Source organism: Liolophura sinensis, chromosome 1 (genome assembly GCF_032854445.1).
Source record: "Liolophura sinensis isolate JHLJ2023 chromosome 1, CUHK_Ljap_v2, whole genome shotgun sequence".
In the NCBI taxonomy this organism is placed as follows: Eukaryota; Metazoa; Mollusca; class Polyplacophora; order Chitonida; family Chitonidae; genus Liolophura; species Liolophura sinensis.
The window spans coordinates 58323886-58344834 of record NC_088295.1 but is presented as its reverse complement, the minus strand read 5'-3'; the positions used below and the strand labels follow the sequence as shown (position 1 = coordinate 58344834).

The 20949-nt window shown below is 41.0% G+C and overlaps 2 protein-coding genes across 6 annotated transcripts; both read right to left on the bottom strand.

Annotated features, from left to right (window-relative positions):
* Positions 1-1732: 1732 nt before the first annotated feature.
* Positions 1733-8958, bottom strand: LOC135481793 (uncharacterized). Of its 3 annotated transcripts, XM_064761505.1 has the most exons (6): positions 8781-8958; positions 7709-8053; positions 6626-6970; positions 4025-4369; positions 2941-3285; positions 1733-2200 (listed from the first exon to the last, which is right to left on the bottom strand). In XM_064761505.1, the coding sequence occupies exons 1-6, from the start codon at positions 8875-8877 to the stop codon at positions 1842-1844; spliced, it is 1836 nt and encodes a 611-aa protein (XP_064617575.1). In that variant the 5' UTR covers positions 8878-8958; the 3' UTR covers positions 1733-1841. The 3 variants fall into 3 exon arrangements, with proteins under 3 accessions (XP_064617575.1, XP_064617577.1, XP_064617576.1); XM_064761507.1 differs by lacking the exon at positions 2941-3285; XM_064761506.1 differs by lacking the exon at positions 6626-6970.
* A 2973-nt stretch (positions 8959-11931) lies between these two features.
* Positions 11932-20360, bottom strand: LOC135477055 (nephrin-like). 3 transcript variants are annotated; one of them, XM_064757210.1, is made up of 11 exons: positions 20108-20360; positions 19634-19969; positions 18839-19150; positions 16673-16939; positions 15841-16131; positions 14740-15027; positions 13973-14134; positions 13398-13437; positions 13088-13158; positions 12778-12813; positions 11932-12333 (listed from the first exon to the last, which is right to left on the bottom strand). In XM_064757210.1, the coding sequence occupies exons 1-11, from the start codon at positions 20145-20147 to the stop codon at positions 12245-12247; spliced, it is 1932 nt and encodes a 643-aa protein (XP_064613280.1). In that variant the 5' UTR covers positions 20148-20360; the 3' UTR covers positions 11932-12244. The 3 variants fall into 3 exon arrangements, with proteins under 3 accessions (XP_064613280.1, XP_064613288.1, XP_064613296.1); XM_064757218.1 differs by having other exon boundaries at positions 11932-12330; XM_064757226.1 differs by lacking the exon at positions 16673-16939.
* Between the last annotated feature and the right edge of the window lie 589 nt (positions 20361-20949).

Sequence of the window (20949 nt, the reverse complement as noted above, 5' to 3'; positions counted from 1 at the left end):
TAAACAAAACGCAATCAAAACAATAACTGTTATATAAATGTATAATAATTCATTAAAGTAAAGAAAACATGACAATGGAATACAGAACAAAACTACTAGCTCATAGATATGCTGGAATTGCATCTAAAAACTTAAACATCTTAAACAAAATGTACAAACATGCATTTTTAACTGTTGTTTACATAATTTGTATAGCTTTAAAATTTAAAGTAAATTAAACTAAAATGCCTTAAATAGTCACGGGAGACACGTCTCGATCGCATTTCTCCTGCAAAGTGGACAAAACAGTAATTGATAAATACTTCTTAATATTTCATGAATCATTTTGAATAAATTTACTATTCGAACACTGAATCATGATAAAAATAAGTCAGGTTAATGAAGAAAGCAAATATGTGTTGCGGTTCCAGATTAACAAATCGAGCTGAAAACATCCACCTGATAATGGCATGCACGAATAGAAAACAATTTTCATGGACCCTCAAAACATATGGAGCGTGTGTGTTCCAACTTGGTACAGTTTGGACATCATATGCAGGGTAGTAAAACGATTAGTGAGTGCTTGGTTTACAGTCGATATTTGTCGGTCAGTATATTTACTTTGATCTGGTCAATGAGCAAAAAATATCCATATCTTCATTTTACTAACTGGAAATGAAACTTATAAGCTTATTCATGATAGTCAAGTTAATCTAATGAAATCAAGATTGTTCCACATTGTCTCCGGCATGTCCCAATGGTGTCTCCGTGTGGCAGACCGGTCTTGACAATTATTAGAAAGCTGTACTGCTATCTGTGACGTCATGCTGAAGAAAACCACATCCACAATCCACAGACAACGACATCGACAAGGGCCACATTTACAAAACATCCCAAGTTATATGTCTCGTACATTTACAGCTTTCCTCAATAGGCTTCGTGTAGGTCATAGTACCCTAAGGCCACACAAGTTTACAAAGTTTTATGAAGTTTCCGTCAAAACTATAGCCATGTCATTCTGCTGAGGGCTGGACAAGAAATTTTAGGTAAATCCCGACACGATAGTCAGTCTCTTGATTACAAGGTAATAACCTGACACTCGGGGTCATCTGTGGCACAGTAGTTAACCTTGTATCGCAGCGCAATGACTCAGGATTCTCTCACTAATGCTCTGAGGTTCGTTGCCGCCATGGAATAAGTGAAATATTCTTGAGCAAGGCGTAAAACACCTTATATCTTGGAACTCGGTGTAGTGATTGCATAATAAAACATAACGAACCCATCCAGATTTCATACGGCAACAATGTGGGGCATGTTATAGTAAAATGATTTTGAATGTGTTGCAGTTTTCATGCCTGTATTCTAAAGGTAAGAATAAACAAAAACACTTAATATTTCTGGTTCGATATTCTCGCCGAGCATCAAACTTGGAAGTGTGAAGCTTGTTGTCAACATTTTGTTGAGAATTATTTGTTGACAATCAGGAGCTCAATAAGTCAGTTCCACATCATATAATATATCTGGGACATCTATACATTGAAAGAGGCCATTTACTTAACGCAAACTCCCCTCAAGATGGTGGGAGGAAACTTGGCAGAGTCCGATGAAACCCACGACCATTTGCAGGCTGCAGGCAGACCTTCCTGGTAAGAGAGCAAAGCATATAAAGTAGAACGCAACAAAATCATTACAAAATGGAGGTCATGATACATATGGATCGTTCTCTTAACGAGGAGACTGCGTGCAAGACGACAGAAACAGCTAAGTGGGAATTTGCGCTCATAACTGGTAAAAGTGCGTGATCTGTCCTTCACTGAATATGGGAACTAATACCTTCAAGAGTTTGTCAGGTACATCCACCTTCAATAAATCAGATCAGGTACGAATACTGCCACGCTATGACACCTGCCTCCATACTGACATATCCATCTTCCCCGGCCCGTGTCTCCTGTGACGTTCCGTATCGTCACTGTGTAAACCTCTTCCTCGTTGACGTGTTGACATCCCCCTGATAACCCGGCTGGTGATGATGGTGATACCGGTATTGACGCTGTACACTCACGGGTGGCGTATATACGGTATGAGGCCTGACCAACATCACGGGTCCAGGTGACAACAGACCTGTCACCTGTCGGCCTGGTTATCTTACACTGTAGGGTAAAGGGACGACCGGCCACGACATCACCTGCTGCAGAGATTGACAGACCCGGGACAGAGCGCACTAAAATATAACAAAGGGCGGGGTACAAATGATCTGCATAGATAATCCATGACCATAATTGAAAATTTTGTTTGGATGTTGTTTGCTTAGGCACAAGGCTACACTGTCAACTTGAACAATATTTCTCTCATAACAACAGAGGTGAGGAATCCTTTAACTGCAGTCCAATTCTAGTGCCAACATACATACAGTGCTGACTCACGTGTATGTCATGCTGCAGACACCAGATGTGAAGACCCGCACATTCACTGTACAATAAAAACGAACCACCAACACGTGATAAGCCGTCGATTATGAGCACTGTTTCAATATTTAACAATATTCTACATACATGTATCTGAACAACAAGCAAACAAAAATACGTATTTATAGTCTAATAATCAGCTCCTACACATGACTTTATTTCATACTGGTAGTTTACCACACATGCACATAGTTAATCCACAAATAAACAAAACTATTAAATTTTAAGTCATTTGTGTCCCCTTTGAGTCTTCATGCAGGCAATGACAGTGTTAGTAATAAACGTGATGGAGAACATATAAGGAATGAGTGACATGGGAATCGAATTTGAGAGGAAATTTCTTGAGGAAATCCCAAGTGTTACTGCGGTGGGTCTTTCTGCAATGTTTACAAATCACACTATGACACGTTTATCTTGTACGTCCAGATTGACATTGCCACTCTTCAGTCTATGCTGACATAACCATATCTCATCTGATTATGTTAAAAGTCGTTACCTTGAACATCCAGAGCAGTACTGACAATCCTGCCTGCATACTGACATCTCCATCTTCCCCGGCCCGTGTCTTCTGTGGCGTTCTCTATCGTCACTGTGTAAACCTCTTCACCGTTGACCTGTTGACATCCCCCTGATAACCCGGCTGGTGATGATGGTGATACCGGTATTGACGCTGTACACTCACGGCCGGCGTATATACGGTATAAGGCCTGACCATCATTACGGGTCCAGGTGACAACAGACCTGTCACCTGTCGGCCTGGTTATCTTACACTGTAGGGTAAAGGGACGACCGGCCACGACATCACCTGCTGCAGAGATTGACAGACCCGGGACAGAGGGCACTAAAATATAACAAAGGGCGGGTACAAATGATCTGCATAGATAATCCATGACCACAGTTGAAAATATTGTTTGGATGTTGTTTGCTTAGGCACAAGGCTACACTGTCAGCTTGAACCATATTTCTCTCATAGCAATAGAGGTGAGGAATCCTTTAACTGCAGTCCAGTTCTAGTGCCAACAAACATACAGTGCTGACTAACGTGTATGTCACGCTGCAGACACCAGATGTAAAGACCCGTACATTCACTGTACAATAAAAACGAACCACCAACACGTGAGAAGCCGTCGACTATGAGCACTGTTTCAATATTAAACAATATTCTACATACATGTATCTGAACAACAAGCAAACAAAAATACGTATTTATAGTCTAATAATCAGCTCCTACACATGACTTAATTTGATACTGGCAGTTTACCACACATGCACATAGTTAATCCACAAATAAACAAAACTATTAAATTTTAAGTCATTTGTGTCCCTTATGAGTCTTCATGCACTCAATGACAGTGTTAGTAAAAAACGTGATAAAGAACATATAAAGAATGAGTGACATGGAAATCGAATTTGAGAGGAAATTTCTTGAGGAAATCCCAAGTGTTACTGCGGTGGGTCTTTCTGCAATGTTTACAAATCACACTATGACACGTTTACCTTGTACGTCCAGATTGACATTGCCACTCCTCAGTCTATGCTGACATAACCATATCTAATCTAATTATGTTAAAAGTCGTTACCTTGAACATCCAGAGTAGTACTGACACTCCTCCGTGCAAACTGACATCTCCATCTTCCCCGGCCCGTGTCTTCTGTGACGTTCTGTATCGTCACTGTGTAAACCTCTACCCCGTTGACGTGTTGACATCCCCCTGATAGCCCAGCTGGTGATTGTGAGGAAATCTGTATTGATGGTGTACATTCACGTGTGGCGTATATACGGTATGAGGCCTGACCATCATCACGGGTCCAGGTGACAACAGACCTGTCACCTGTCGGCCTGGTTATCTTACACTGTAGGGTAAAGGGACGACCGGCCACGACATCACCTGCTGCAGAGATTGACAGACCCGGGACAGAGGGCACTAAAATATAACAAAGGGCGGGTACAAATGATCTACATAGATAATCCATGACCATAATTGAAAATTTTGTTTGGATGTTGTTTGCTTAGGCACAAGGCTACACTGTCAACTTGAACAATATTTCTCTCATAGCAGTAGAGGTGAGGAATCCTTTAACTGCAGTCCAATTCCAGTGCCAACATACACTGAACAAAAATATAAACGCACGAACAAATATTTTCTGTTATTTTTATATCACAAAATATAGTACATATCCCAAAACAATGGGACATAGTTTTGAACAATTCAGCTTTAATTTGCGAGCATTGCAATCAATTCTCAAGCAATAGCCCTGCAGTAATGGCAGGAAGAGGACAATGGGGGTCAATGGGCCAAGTTCACAGACGTCAGTAACGCGTGTGACCACCATTAGCCTCGCGTAGAGCTGTACACCGGCGACGCATGGACATCAAAAAGTTGTCAATTGTGGGCTGGGGGATGTTGTCCCAGTCCTCCTGGAGTACCACTCGCATTAGGCGAATGTTCTGGGGAACTGGAACCCGGTGGCGGACACGCCTATCCAGAACATCCCAGAGGTGTTTAATGGGTGACATGTCTGGTGAATACGGCGGCCAGTTGAGGACAGGAATATCCTCCTCCTCAAGGAAGTCCCTGCATATCCTGGCAGTGTGTGGGCGGGCGTTGTCGTGTTGGAAAGTCAAATGATGGAGCACCACAAAGGGCGCAACAATAGGTCTAAGGATTTCATCTCGGTAACGTTGTGCATTAAGGTTGCCGTCGATGAAATGCAGACGTGTGCGCTGTCCATGACAAATGCCTGCCCACACCATGACACTTCCGCCACCATAAGCCACCCGTCGCAGGACATCAGCGTCAGCATACCGCTCACCAGCACGGCGCCAAACCCGAACTCTGCCATCAGCATGGTGCAGCTGGAAGCGAGATTCGTCATTAAAGAGCACAGTCCTCCAACGAGCAAGTGTCCAGCGCACATGAATATTGGCCCAGTCCAGTGGTGTCCGACGTCGGGCTACCGTTAGGTCGATGCCTTGGTGTGGTCGACGTGACCGGAGATGAGCCTCCCGCAGCCGGTTCCTGACTGTCTGGGCTGAAATCCGCCTGTTGTGAAGACCGACAGACTCATCAGCAGTTCTGGTTGTTGAGCGGGTCCGATCACGCAGGTGTTGGAGCCGCATGTGCTGGTCTTGTGCGGGCGTGGTCACACGTGGCCGGCGGGCATGTGCGCAGTTGACTGTGGTACCAGTCTCTCTGAAGCGAGTCCCTCAGGCGGCTGATAGTGGAATGATGCACATTCAGTTGGGCTGCCACAGCAGTAACAGATAACCCAGCATTAAGCATGCCAATGGCACGCTCCCTCATGATTTGTGACATCTGTGGCATGTCGGCATGTGGCACAAATCCACACTTTGGGGTGGCCTTTTATTGAGCAAGCTGTACGGAATGTCTGCGTGATGCTCACGCACACTGACCGTCGCACTGTCACGCCCCATTGGTCACACGGGTTGACTTTTTCAGCATATGAGTACACCCACTCAGAATGGTCAATTGCAATGGGACCACTTGTGTTGTGCAACACGAAGCACCCATTAAACAAATATATCACTGGTTTGACCATTTCCAAATAATGGTCAGTTCGACTTGGATTTATAGGTTGGTGCGTTTATATTTTTGTTCAGTTTACATACAGTGCTGACTCACGTGAATGTCACGCTGCAGACACCAGATGTAAAGACCCGTACATTCACTGTACAATAAAAACGAACCACCAACACGTGATAAGCCGTCGACTATGAGCACTGTTTCAATATTAAACAATATTCTACATACATGTATCTGAACAACAAGCAAACAAAAATACGTATTTATAGTCTAATAATCAGCTCCTACACATGACTTTATTTCATACTGGCAGTTTACCACACATGCACATAGTTAATCCACAAATAAACAAAACTATTAAATTTTAAGTCATTTGTGTCCCCTATGAGTCTTCATGCACTCAATGACAGTATTAGTAATAAACGTGATGGAGAACATATAAGGAATGAGTGACATGGGAATCGAATTTGAGAGGAAATTTCTTGAGGAAATCCCAAGTGTTACTGAGGTGGGTCTTTCTGCAATGTTTCGAATCACACTATGACACGTTTACCTTGTACGTCCAGATTGACATTGGCACTCTTCAGTCTATGCTGACATAACCATATCTCATCTGATTATGTTAAAAGCCATTACCTTGAACATCCAGAGCAGTACTGACAATCCTGCCTACATACTGACATCTCCATATCCCCCGGCCCGTGTCTTCTGTGGCGTTCTCTATCGTCACTGTGTAAACCTCTTCACCGTTGACGTGTTGACATCCCCCTGATAACCCGGCTGGTGATGATGGTGATACCTGTATTGACGCTGTACACTCACGGGTGGCGTATATACGGTATGAGGCCTGACCATCATCACGGGTCCAGGTGACAACAGACCTGTCACCTGTCGGCCTGGTTATCTTACACTGTAGGGTAAAGGGACGTCCGGCCACGACATCACCTGCTGCAGAGATTGACAGACCCGGGACAGAGGGCACTAAAATATAACAAAGAGCGGGCACAAATGATCTGCATAGATAATCCATGACCATAATTGAAAATTTTGTTTGGATGTTGTTTGCTTAGGCACAAGGCTACACTGTCAACCTGAACAATATTTCTCTCATAGCAATAGAGGTGAGGAATCCTTTAACTGCAGTCCAATTCTAGTGCCAACATACATACAGTGCTGACTCACGAGTATATCACGCTGCAGACACCAGATGTAAAGACCCGTACATTCACTGTACAATAAAAACGAACCACCAACACGTGAGAAGCCGTCGACTATGAGCACTGTTTCAATATTAAACAATATTCTACATACATGTATTTGAACAACAAGCAAACAAAAATACGTATTTATAGTCTAATAATCAGCTCCTACACATGACTTTATTTCATACTGGCAGTTTACCACACATGCACATAGTTAATCCACAAATAAACAAAACTATTAAATTTTAAGTCATTTGTGTCCCCTATGAGTCTTCATGCACTCAATGACAGTGTTAGTAATAAACGTGATGGAGAACATGTAAGGAATGAGTGACATGGGAATCGAATTTGAGAGGAAATTTCTTGAGGAAATACCGAGTGTTACTGAGGTGGGTCTTTCTGCAATGTTTCGAATCACACTATGACACGTTTACCTTGTACGTCGAGATTGACATTGGCACTCTTCAGTCTATGCTGACATAACCATATCTCATCTGATTATGTTAAAAGTCGTTACCTTGAACATCCAGAGTAGTACTGACAATCCTGCCTGCATACTGACATCTCCATCTTCCCCGGCCCGTGTCTTCTGTGGTGCTCTCTATCGTCACTGTGTAAACCTCTACCCCATTGACGTGTTGACATCCCCCTGATAGCCCAGCTGGTGATTGTGATGATAGCTGTATTGACGCTGTACACTCACGGGTAGCGTATATACGGTATGAGGCCTGACCATCATCACGGGTCCAGGTGACAACAGACCTGTCACCTGTCGGCCTGGTTATCTTACACTGTAGGGTAAAGGGACGACCGGCCACGACATCACCTGCTGTAGAGATTGACAGACCCGGGAGAAAGGGCACTGAAATATAACAAAGAGCGGATACAAATGATCTGCATAGATGATCCATGACAACAGTTGAAAATATTGTTTGCATGTTTGTTTGCTTAGGCACAAGGCTACACTGTCAACTTGAACCATATTTCTCTTATAGCAATAGAGGTGAGGAATCTTTTAACTATAGTCCAGTTCTAGTGCCAACATACTCCTACCGCTGATATAGTCAGACTTGACACCATTGAAACTGAAACGTAGGAGTTACAAATCGGAGGGATGTACCCTTGTAACATAAAATAATGAAGATGTGACAAGGTATATTACAAATAATTGGCCAGAGATGTCACAGTCTAGTTGCAGTTTGCACACAGTCCGGGTGCAGTTTACACACACCCAGGTGCAGTTTTATTTATTTATTTATTTATTTGATTGGTGTTTCACGCCGTACTCAAGAATATTTCACTTATACGACGGCGGCCAGCATTATGGTGGGAGGAAACCGGGCAGAGCCCAGGGGAAACCCACGATCATCCGTAGATTGGTGCAGACCTTTCCACTTACAACCGGAGAGGAAGCCAGCATGAGCTGGACTTGAACTCACAGCGACCGCATTAGTGAGAGACTCCTGGGTCATTACGCTGTGCTAGCCGGAGCAGTTTTACACACAGTCCAGGTTCAGTTACAAACAGTCCAGGTGCATTTTATACATAGTTCAGGAGATTTTGTCGGTTCATACACACAGTATACTTACGTTGCCAAAAGCTGACAAACAGAGTTAGTAATTTTGTCATTGTTACTGTCAGCTTGGTAGGCCTGGTAGGCCATGCGCTCGATGCACAGATCTCCATTCCAGAATAGAAGTTCTCTGTTACTGCACCATACACTGGGCAACAAGACAGCTAAACTGTTGTAATTTAAGTTGCGTTACTCTGTCCGTGAAAATATCCACATAACCAGACTAACCCATGCTAGATACATACATAACAGTGTCAATCCGGAAGTAAAAATAAAACCTACATTGAGGCCACAGCTTACTCGGATTACACGATGTATATAGGTATGTACACGTCGGGTCAGCTGCAATAGCACAACTAGTACTCAGACGTCAGCTTTACAATCATTCATGATGCTGAGAGTGAGTTCATCCTTCGGCATTTTCATATTAGGTTGTTTTTTTTTTGTTTTTTTTTCAAGAATGAACCCTTGAAAATTTGACTTCAGTCTGCAATATGGAACTTATGCAAAACCAGCCAACCAAAGAAAGTAGGTCCACACCTGTTTGCTGGGTAATGTACAACATTTTAGGTACAGTCAAACCACTTCAGTTCTTTGTTCAGAACATTTCTACTCACTGCGTATAAATACATTGACACACTTGCGGTCAACGTTACAAGATGACCTCTGTGTGTGTCCAGCGGCAAAAAGCTCAAGTGACATTACTGGTCCCAACATAGTCAGAAAAGGCCACAGTAAAATCCAAAGTTTAAATGCATTTTACTCAGTCGAAAAATATTCTAAAAAATAAACCAAACTATTTTTCCGGACAACATTTATCGATCTTTCATCTGACATGTACTTCTTTGCCTTTAACATAGCATCCCATCAATAACCCCACCTTCAGGTACGAAACTGGGCTCTGTAAAGTTAGGGAACGTTCTGGAGTCTGTCGATAATCAACAATCAGACAAGTACCTGAATGTTATGTGTGGCAGGATCAAATTGGGCATTCCTTTACTATCTTGGTAGTCGGTTACTTTGAAAACTGTAAAGATACGTGTGCGTTTATAATCATAATAATGCGGCCTTCATTGTCATTTGTAGCCAGAGAACAAGATCTCCCTAAGATGAGGCAATAGCGTATAAATGTAGGCGTCGAAACTGAGGACTGTCAGAGAATCAGGCGTCACTCATGATGGACGTTCCTGGGTAACACACACAAGATCATTTACCAAAACAACATTCAGTACAAGCCTCGAAAAAACAAAGTGTAAATAATTAGACTGTCGTTTGAGCGTATGCACCATTAACATTTATTCACACAAAGACCACAAATGTTTCCTGTCACGCCGACTTTACCATGAGACAAATAGTTTTAATTTTGACGCAGTGGGTTATCCTTCAGATAGTTATATATACCAAAAGGTTCTGCATATAGCCTGTACATGTTTCGTATTGTAAAATTTGTTAGATCTTGTGTGTTGTGTGACGATTTGAATTAACGTCAGACGTAATTACTACAAGAATTTGTGTGTGGTATTTCTGGATTCTTTCCCTCATCATGGAGAGCAAAGAGCAATGTCACTCTTTGCATGAGCGTCGTTATGCAAATGCCTTTATTTAACTTCTAAACATCACACCGTTCTGGATTTCGCAAATCAATTATCTGTTAGACATAATGCGTAGAATACAATAATTAGTTCGTTGACATATGCAGACATTTTCTTAGTCGTCCAGTGTGTTTCAGGGTTTGCCCACACACAAAGCATATATATTTATTTATTTTTTCATTTGATTGGTGCTTTACGACGCACTCAAGAATATTTCACGGCGGCCAGCATTATGGTGGGAGGAAACCTGACAGAGCCCGGGGAAACCCACGACCATCTGCAGGCTGCAGGCAGACCTTCCTGGACGGAGAGCAAAGCATATACAGTAGAGTGCGACAAGATCATCATGAAATGGAGGTCATGATACATATGGATGATTCTCTTAACGAAAGGACTGCGTGCAAGACGACACAAATCACTGCGTTGGAATTTGCACTCATAACTGGTACAAGTGCATGATCTGTCCCTCGCTGATCATGGGAACTAATGGCTTCATTACTTCACCAGTACACCCATTAGAATCCAGAACGTGGGAACTATGCCAATCCAGCTCTTTTGGATATGTTCAAAAGTTTCTCAAGTACATCCATCTTCGTTAAATCAGGTATATTGCTAAGCTATCACTCGTATCATATATTTGTCCGACGGCCACGTCTTCTTATCGAAATTAAACAGAACTTAACCGTTATCCAATCAGATCGGATTTATGCATACAGAAAATTTCAGACGCACAAATCAAATGCTGTGTGCATTGCAAGTGCCTAAGACTACATGGCGGACAACGCTGAAAAAACGTATTTTGACATCACGTTCAAGGCAGGAAACCAGCAACTAATGTGTCTGCTTTTTTGCCCCCACTCGTAGAGGGAAGGGAAAGTATTTGTTGAGTCAGACCTACAATTGATACTTTACGGTTTCCAAAGGGACACGCCAAAGTCTAGTCGGACTAAACTTGATGGGTGGGCTAGAGGCCATGTATGGTGTATTGAGCAAGGCGATCTATTATGTCTGTATACTACCATAAGCATATGGACATTGGCACCTGTTTACTAGAATGTGGAGCATTGTCTTGAAATGTCCGAAAATTTGCTGAACTGTGTGTTATGGACAGTTAAGACAATGTGTTGTCCACAGAAACACTCCGATATGACTGATCCCGGAAGGTTCCGTTCATTTCCTCAAGTTTTCACTCCCTTAAGCACTGTGAATTCGAACTTGGATTGTGGCCAGTGGTTGATTTGTTGATGTCCTTACTCGTGATTACAGAATTTCCTTCGACTTTCATCATGAAGCATTTCACGATGGGATCTGTATGTGATGCAACACCAAACAAATGTGTTACGAAAACGGAAACGCCAAAAGTCAAATGACAACACGAAAATAATGCATTTATCCAATAAACACCTAGCATAGTTCTCTCCCACGTGCAAAATGTGAAGTTCTCTCCTACAATCGGCTAAATTTACATTCTGCTTTCTTATTAATCTGTTTCCCACATTTCCTTCCAACACCACAGCTGTCTGATCAAAATGCCTATCAAAACGGAGCGGAGTATGAGGTTTGTTTCAGCTGGGGAATGTTTCTTTTATTTATATGCAGTCGAATTGAGAGTAAAATAAGACGGCGACCACATAGACCAGTTCTCTATCAAGAAACAATATTTAATGTAAGACAACATAACGGCTCGTTTTAAGAATCCCGTAGAGATTATGATATACTTGTTATTATAACATTGATATATTATTGTAACATTTAAAAACTTTCTCACTATTTCGTAACGATATGTTTAATTACAAGTACATGTATGTCGTCTTCACATATACAGATTATGATTCAGGAATTAGTATTTATCTTGTTATGGCCGGATAACAAAAATTGCATTGAGTCTTCAGAACACAGTGGCATTCTCGTACACTCTGTTCTCACGAGATGTGGATGGCGATGTTGTTCCTGTGAGCCCCTCGTAATGTGGACCTGCTGAATGAAAACACATGTAAAGGTATTACAGAACATGAGAAAAGCAGGCACTTATAAATATATGGGCGATCTGTGAGGAGCATTGCAGAATTCAGCCAAGGGTTTCTTTTCGGCATTTTTACGTTGCTTATAAAAATCAATCATTTTGAACCTCAACTATGACGTTAAGGCGTTGCTCAGACAAGCAACATTTAAAATTAACCGTATTCAAATTAAGAATATAGGACGTTTTGTGAAGAGACAACAAAGAGTAAAAAGGATAAATTTCTTGGGGCGAAATCTTCATTTGCAAAAGAAAGAAGCTAGAATGGAATGAAATGTGGTTAAATTTATGATTTGGTTTGGTGTAAATTACTTTACTTTTACAGAATTATTTGTCAGGTTTTGTTCAGAATAACATCTTGAAGCAGAACAAGGACATGGTTTTAAATCAAAGTATCGTACCTGAACTTGGTCTGGTGTCCAGATCTTCATACTGACCTGCAACAAGCAACCGAATACAAGCTGTCATTATGTTACGTTATAGAGAATCAGTGAAGATCAGAAATCAATGTCTTAATTTTTAATTTTTCCATTGATAAAGAGAAAAAAAATCGTGTACTAATATGAACCAAAGTACATGTACTTTAACAGCCTTTACAAAATGGCTCACACAGGCCCAATATTTCTTTACAGCAGAATGTTCCCAATACTCAAACGGAAAAAAAGACAGAAAAAAAACAAAAAAAGAAAACACGTATAATGTTAAATTTACCGTGTGGAAATTGTTCGAAGCCAGCCGTGTCGGCAACACCTCTGTCTTCCAATGTCCTGTCTTCAACAACCCTGTCAATGTAACAATACGCAGCCATTTCATTTTCTTTTCTCCTGTATTCTATATCTGTATGAAAACTGCTTGATTATTCACTCACTAATTACAGACTGCAAACAAAACTGGGGATTTTTCTTGATTGAGGGACAGCCACAAAGTGCTTGATAAATCGACACATGAGAACATAGTAACCATAGCAGCGGCCTTGTCCGATCACGGACTGTTAAAAAAGCACATAGTGTTAATTGTATACCTCATGACTTGTTCTGTATTCTCCTGGTCAAACCCGTGCTCTGAGGACAAGTAAAGATATGGAATTATTGTCAAATGTCTGTGTTTCGTACAAATTTTCCTAAAAGCACTGAACATTTCCACTTTGATGGTGATACGATATACACTGGGATACACCCATGTTTAATCAATTCGACGCTATTGCCAGATGTCGTAAAGAAGTTAAACATGGGATTTTTATTAAACTCTGTTATTAAACTCTTCTGTCATAGCTTCTCTACGGCACAAGAACCAATCCCTATTACATTTGTAATTTGGTTGTAATCTGAATTTCAATCCGTATCCAGAATTTTAAAAGTCAATCTTCACTATGCCGAGATAAGATACAATTAAAGACTTCTGTCCTCTTTCTCTGTTAGATATTTGTACACTGGTCTGCGCCGAAGGTGTGACGCCATGTTAGTAAAACTAAAATGTTTTAATGTTAACAGGACCATCATGACATTTGGCTCCAATTGACATGCACATGTCTTACATGTACACATTAAAAAGACTTATTAAAACAACTGTTTAAGTGGGTAAAAGAAAGAAACTAGCCTTTGTTTGCTCTTGAATGTGGTTTTCGCCGCCGCCAGCAACTCACGGAAAGATAAATGATAGTGACGACTGCAATACCAATAACAACGCCTATGGCAAGTATACCACCTTTACTGACGCCGGCTTCAGGGACATTGTTCTGTCCACGGATTGGCCGTGAAGCTGTAAACGATTCAGTGAACAAACGTGTAAAAGAGGACTTCGTAACTCTATCGAACACGTTTCAGTCAAGAGTGTAGGTCAATGGTATAACATTACACAGTCTGTTGCTGTGATACAGGTCTAATTTTCGCTTCATCTTCATCCTATCAAATCAGGTCCAATAGGACACAAGAGGGCGTTTTTTGGCCTCCTCCGCGGTGATCAATCACTAAGTTGTGAAATTTATTTCATTCTTCTAAACTTAGTCCCCGGAAATCCTAATGCATTCACCAGACTCGGGCTCGGTCTTTATTTAAGTGTTCTGTTTTTAACATGTGAAAGAGTACGCAAGCGTTGAAACCACGCTCAGGCGACAAGACCGAGTTCCACAGTTGTAAATGCCTTCCGGGCGGTTAATGTGGTAGTTCACAAACCGATATTAGTTCATAACTTTAAGAAGTTATACATTTACAACAACATTGTATTTATGTATTTGTACTTACCTAATAAACTACAAATAAGTGAAAAGGTGTTTTGTCTTGAATATTTTCCTAGACTGCAGTTCAAACTGACCCATCTGTGTGCAAAAGTATCTCGACGGTATAAAGATTACAAATCTTACCCACCTTGAATAGTACAGTTTGTTGTAGCGTACTCCGACAAAGCTATGCCGGAGTTTGGCTGAAGTCTGAACTGATAGAACACTCCAGCTTGTAGATTGTTCACATTCGTCTCCACAAGTTTTATCCTTCCCGGATTTCTGACCAGTCCTCCCTCCCAACCCTTCTCTCTTCCTTTGTACTCCAGCTTATAGTACTCCACCAGAGAGTCTTCGATGCCAGACGCCCATACAAGAGAAGTCTGGTTTTCCGTACAGGATATCAGCCGCAACTCTTTTGGTATAAACTGACCTTCTAACAATGAAAAATAAATAATACAGTTGCAACAATGCTGATTTCCAGCTGGCATTTTTGGTTTATAACATCATTTCAGGTTGAATAAAATTTGTCTCCTTATACTGGGATGGTCAATGATATTTCTCTCATGTCTCTTGCATTATTTTCAAACAAGATAGCATGCCTTGCGGTTTTATCCATACCACTTCTGGTTTGTTAAACTGGATAGACGATAAGTCTATGACATATTGGTAATTGTACATCTTTTCAATTTGTAATCAAATCCAAAACATCAAGCTAAATTAGGTCTCAGGTGTCTTAAATTTTGGTTTATCGTTTAGTTTGTTGAATGCGCTCCTTACTCCTTACAGCAGTTGTGTCGCTCTCTCTACAGCATCTACATCAGTGTCGCCACTAGAGAAGCTCGACCTTTGGACGGATGTGGGCTTGTTTCGGCTTAATGCCTTATCACTGATCTCCTAGTGCGGACCTATGATCAACGTTTATCAATAAATCACCGTGACCACAACGACTTTGGTGTTGTTTGAGTTTTTTGTAAAAAATCGTTAGTGGTGGAAGCGATATAAAGCAAACTTTAGAATGCGGGACATGCTCCACAAGTTTGTACAATAATAAACCTACAAGATACAACACGGCTTCCGGTCTAAGGCTTAAATTCCTGGATATTTCAAAGGTAAAGCTTTTCATTCAGAAGACTTACGTCAAACTGTATAAAATGGGAAGACGTTTTACCACGCAGATATATACATGTATACTCGTATCTCTTTTTAGTAATTTTACAGCGTATTTTAGTAAATAAAATACTTGTACCTATCACACTTATTTTTATTTGTCTAGTTGATGATCCAATACTGTTATTAGCCTCGATCTGATACACGCCGGAAAGCCTCGCTTCTGCTGACTCATATTCTACCGTCGACATGGTGACGTCACGCCGAGCAGGACCTCGGGAGTTTGTCGTCACAGCGTTATCAATTCGACGACCACTTTTATACCAGTGGATGACGACATCATCGTTGGATGTTACGTCACATGACATTTTCAATCTCTGGCCTTCGAACAGTGTCACTTGAGTTGAGTTACACAATATTCGGGGTGAATCTGTTAAAAACAAACAGTATGTGACATAGACAACGAACCGTCCCGCATTATATATCATATCCATACAAAATACTTTTCTGCCACAACACACACTGGATTGCTCTGGCACCTTTACATCTAACTAATGTACTCTAACTTCCCTGTCGTGCAAAGTTTGGTGCCTCTATTGTTGCCTAAAACTGTTAACGGTGACGTTGACTATGCTGTTGAGACAGACAGGATATATTCTCTAACTTAGATTTGGTTTCGGTACAAAGGCCCCTGAAATTTTCAAAATGTCTAGGCCAAATAAACATGATATTATTAGCAGTTTGCGGATGACGCCCACAGCTTTTGCTCGTTTTTCATTATTCCGTCAACTTTTGGAACAAATCAAAATTACAAATTGTAAACTGTACTGGTCAATTAGGCTGAAAGGTATATTTTGTCAAATTGCAAAATTTTCCAAAGCAACAAACACTAACATAAATACACATCACATCCAGGATTAAACTGGGAGACACACGTTTACTGTCTCCATTACCAGGTCTCTGAGCCTCACATCTGATAACATCACCATCCTGATATCCATCAACCCTCACTGTATACCGCTGTGTGGTCAGGTATCCGTAGTTGGAACCTCGCTGTGAGCTCACTTTTGATAGCTTTGCTGCTACTATTGGGCTGCTGTTGTTGTACCAGGAGAGGACGGCAGCAGGATTGGACTCACTAGTGTTACATGTAAATGTCACTGTGCTTTTTTCTGTGACGGTAACTGTGTTTTCCGATTGTCCGGAATCTATACGGAGATGTACGTCACCAGGACCAACTGTTATGAACACAAAAACTACAATTGTCGTTGGGCATTTATTGGCTGTATGCTAAAGATAAGACAGTTCACCTAACAATTCCTAATTAGTTTTAAAGCTGTCAAAATCATACCATTGGGAAACATTAAATTCATACTCTTGTCTTACATGTCAGTCTCACTTCTAGAGTTCTCCGTCACCTTTATGCTATCAAGACGTTTGACTGCTGAGACATGCTTATGGTGATTTCAGTTTTCATCGTTCATCAGTAAATAATCATCGAATTATTATTGTCAAGAACAGCGTCTTAAACAAAACTGTTCATGTGCGGCATCTTAAGTACAGAAAATATTCCCACTTGTTTTCTTTAAATGCTAGAAACGCTCGTCTTATACTATTTGACAAATGTAGTTTCTTCATGACTTTCACCCTCATCTCGTTTTATTTCTGCCAAGGTCAGCAAGGCCTTCTTCAGTTACATATAAAAAACACTTTTTATGAATGTTTATCTGATAATTTAAATATAAAGACACAATCTTTTACAATTGCTATGTACAAAAGCAGCCCAGACTTCAACGAATGCCTGTACCTGTCCTGTACTTTGTGAACCAAAACAGCAGTTTACGCATGCCTGCCCCAATTCGAATATCCTATAACACACGTCTTTGCTGTGGACTTAGAAACTCATTACTCAATACAGGTCCCAATGTACTTAAACGTCTACACGCAAAAAAAAAAAACGGACATGCTCGTAAATATAATGCAACAATCTCCATTCTCCCATGAGTGTTGAATTTTTATCTTCCAAAACTTACACAGCACATTAAATGTTGTGCTCTTCTGCCCCGACCATCTTGACAACGACCCAGTCTGACTCCCCTTACACACACACGTCTTCTGGTTCAGTGACGGACTGACGGTTATATTGATACTCATGTGCTGACCTTCACCATTACCAGGGACTGTGTTTGCCTGACCACATCCCCGAGACCAGGAGAGTGTTGGTCGGGGATTCCCCTGTCCCACCTGACAGGTCAAGGTCAGTGTTTCTCCAGGCTCCACGCCTGTGTTGTTAACCTAACCCGACAGGAGGACGCCTGTCCGTAGAGGATTTGACAATAGCCTAAATTGTAATTTATTGTGAACTATCCTGCATATTCCACACACACAACAGGTAACAACTAGTCACAAGAGCATGTTTTAGTATTACTGTGAACAAGAACATTCCACATCCATAGTTAAATTATGGACACTTTTTTTTTGTACAACAGCTAGCAAAATGCTGTATAATTTATTTATCAACTTCGCTGATACCAAGTGTCGGATAAGAGGAGACCCGCGTTCGATACCAAGTAGGGTCATGACTAAGACTCTTAAAAGGGTGCTCTTAGAATTTCTTGCCAAAGGTGATAGGCTATGCCAATAGCTCAAGTACAGTCAAGGAATCCTGTGACTTTACACGTAAGTGGTGACATGACCATCGTCTTTCACATGACGTTCCATGTACATTCCAATACAGGCCTTTACAAACTTGAAGTTAGAAACTTGAATTAGTTTACCTATTCTGGTTTGAAGTTACAAGTTAGACGCAGAGCTTTTGACTTTTAACTAAGATCTAATATTCTGCCTCCTACGTAGTCTAAATAGTGACACGCAAGTTGTCATAAAGAAAATATAAAACGGCCTGACAAAAAGCCAGTTACACTTCGTTGAACAGTGGCAGTCACACAAGATATCTTGTTGGGTTTTTTTTACTTTACTTTGAACTTATATATACTTTCTTATTTAAAGATCCATTTTTAGTCTTAAAACTGATTCAATTACAAAGTCAACTATCACACATTATTTTCCTGTATGGAGTCTACATATCCGGCCTTTTTCTTTTCGAATACAGCCTAATTACACAACATAATACTTACACTGTACATTGAGTGTTTTGACTCGTGACTGTACAGGCGGATCCGTCACACTGTTGGAGGCGTTACAGTACAGCGCAGCTCCGTTCTCCTCGGCTCTAGCTGTAAACCTCAGTGTCCGGTTTGTGGTCTGCACCGAGTTGGAGTCCTGGTTACAGTCATGCGGGTCTAGCTCCCGGACACTACCAGAACTCCGTATGTACGCCCTTATGCAGGCCTGGGGTTTACTGGCCGATGACACACAGGTTAAGGTAGTGGGATCACCCGCTAACACTACATCTGAAGAGTTCGTCAGAGTTACCTGGGTTACCATTACTGAAATGAACATAAAGAAATTCTGAAAGGGTTTTTTGGCGAATCTTGTCTCCTGTCTTAATGTTTTATCACAAATATTTGTTAATGAAATCCCAACTTTTGCATTTCTATTTTAAAAAATACGCTGCATTACTGTAACAGATTTTATCCACTTAGCTCTAGTTACGCAATTATTTCGTGGACCCATTTAATGTCTCCTAATAGACAGTGCTCCTTAGGGCACCGGATTAGGTGACACTTGTCAAAACCTTTTTGTAGTGTTTAGTTTTCCACATACATTGTATTATATACATTCACATGTACCTTGTACTTCCAGAGTAGCATTGAGACTCCTGGCTGCATACTGACATAACCATCTGCTCCCGACTGTGTCTACAGTGACGATCTGTTTCCTCACTGTGTAAATCTCTCTGACTGACTAGATGTAGGATGTAGATATAATAAAACTTTTAAAAATTCTTTCAATTGAGTATTTGCACTTGCCTTTAATATCCAGTGTAACATTGTTCTCCCTGCTTCCATACTGACATCCCCACCTGCCCCGGGCCGTGTTTTCCGTGACGTTCTCTATCGTTACTGTGTAAACCTCTCCACCGCTGACGTTTTGACATCCCCCGAATAACCCAACTAGTGATAGCTGTATTGATGGGCTACACTTAGGGGTGGCATATATACGGGATATGACATTATCAGCATCATGGTACCATATGAGAGGTAATAGGTCACCTGTCGGTCTGGTTATCTTACACTCCAGGGTAAAAGGACGACCGGCCACGACATCTCCTGGTGCTTTGATTGACTGACTGAAGACAGACAAAACTGAAACAAGGACGTCAACAAGCCTGTGTTTTAGTTAAATATCCAGTTGCTTATGCAACCGAAATTGATAATAAAAACCATACAATGTACATTTCAAGTAGTTTACACTCAGGTTTTGTTGTGTAAATCTGTACTTACTTTGCCACAAGCTGAGAAGTGCCGTAAATAGGTCTTTCATTATTTCTGCTCGTCTCTTGTGCCAGTTACATGTAAGACGTATGCTTAGTGCATCTGTGCAAGCTGTTCCAGGTTCAGCTACAGTATATTGTATGAGGCAATTTAAGTGTTGAAAAGCAAACGGCCTACTGTAGCCCGTGAAACCTCGACACAGTCTAAATACTCAAAAATCCAAGGTATAACATTGTCAATCCGGAAGTAAAAATACCGATTATTGGCTAAAGATAACTCCAGTAAACTGACACTCTTTGCTTGTTTTACCCGTGAACGATATTTTTCGGTAATGTCTAAAACATAAATGACACAAAAATCAATTACATATACAAGTATATACAGTTATATTTAAACACTATAGGGACATAGACGCCAGATTGTCTAACCGTCGCAAATTAAGTTGAATACATCACTGTGATAATTTAACGCATATTCTTGCCAAGTTTTCACATTTCACTTTTCATTTAAAATGAGCCTAATGTCAACCCAGTTGACAACAAAAACTCTTTGTTTGTTTTACATGTTAACATGAGCCTTTTTGAGTAATTCTAGACCTGTGATGTTTATAAGAATACATTCTCCAGATATTCTTTTCTTTCCATTTTCTGCTCTTTGCCCATCATGTATACATGTAGGTAGGTTGATCCTCTCGCGTATGGTTACTCTTTGAACACCAGTTTGTCAGTGATCTCGCAGCTCGTCTTACAATTCAACAATGACTTACGTCAAAAAGAGAATGTTTAAAGGCAAGAAAACACTAACGTGAGGAATATGCCAGATGAAAGGCCTTTAAACACTGCCCACCAAAA

Excerpts from the sequence above, each read along its gene's own strand:
- LOC135481793 (XM_064761505.1), bottom strand. The coding sequence starts at position 8,877 with ATGGAGATCTGTGCATCGAGCGCATGGCCTACCAGGCCTACCAAGCTG. Across the intron at positions 8,054-8,780 it reads GTTTGTCAGCTTTTGGCAAC|TGCCCTTTCTCCCGGGTCTG; the intron begins GTAAGTATACTG and ends GTTATATTTCAG. Across the intron at positions 3,286-4,024 it reads TACTACTCTGGATGTTCAAG|TGCCCTCTGTCCCGGGTCTG; the intron begins GTAACGACTTTT and ends GTTATATTTTAG.
- LOC135477055 (XM_064757210.1), bottom strand. The coding sequence starts at position 20,147 with ATGAAAGACCTATTTACGGCACTTCTCAGCTTGTGGCAAA. Across the intron at positions 14,135-14,739 it reads AACAAACTGTACTATTCAAG|CTTCACGGCCAATCCGTGGA; the intron begins GTGGGTAAGATT and ends AATCGTTTACAG. Across the intron at positions 12,334-12,777 it reads GGACACCAGACCAAGTTCAG|CAGGTCCACATTACGAGGGG; the intron begins GTACGATACTTT and ends GTTTTCATTCAG.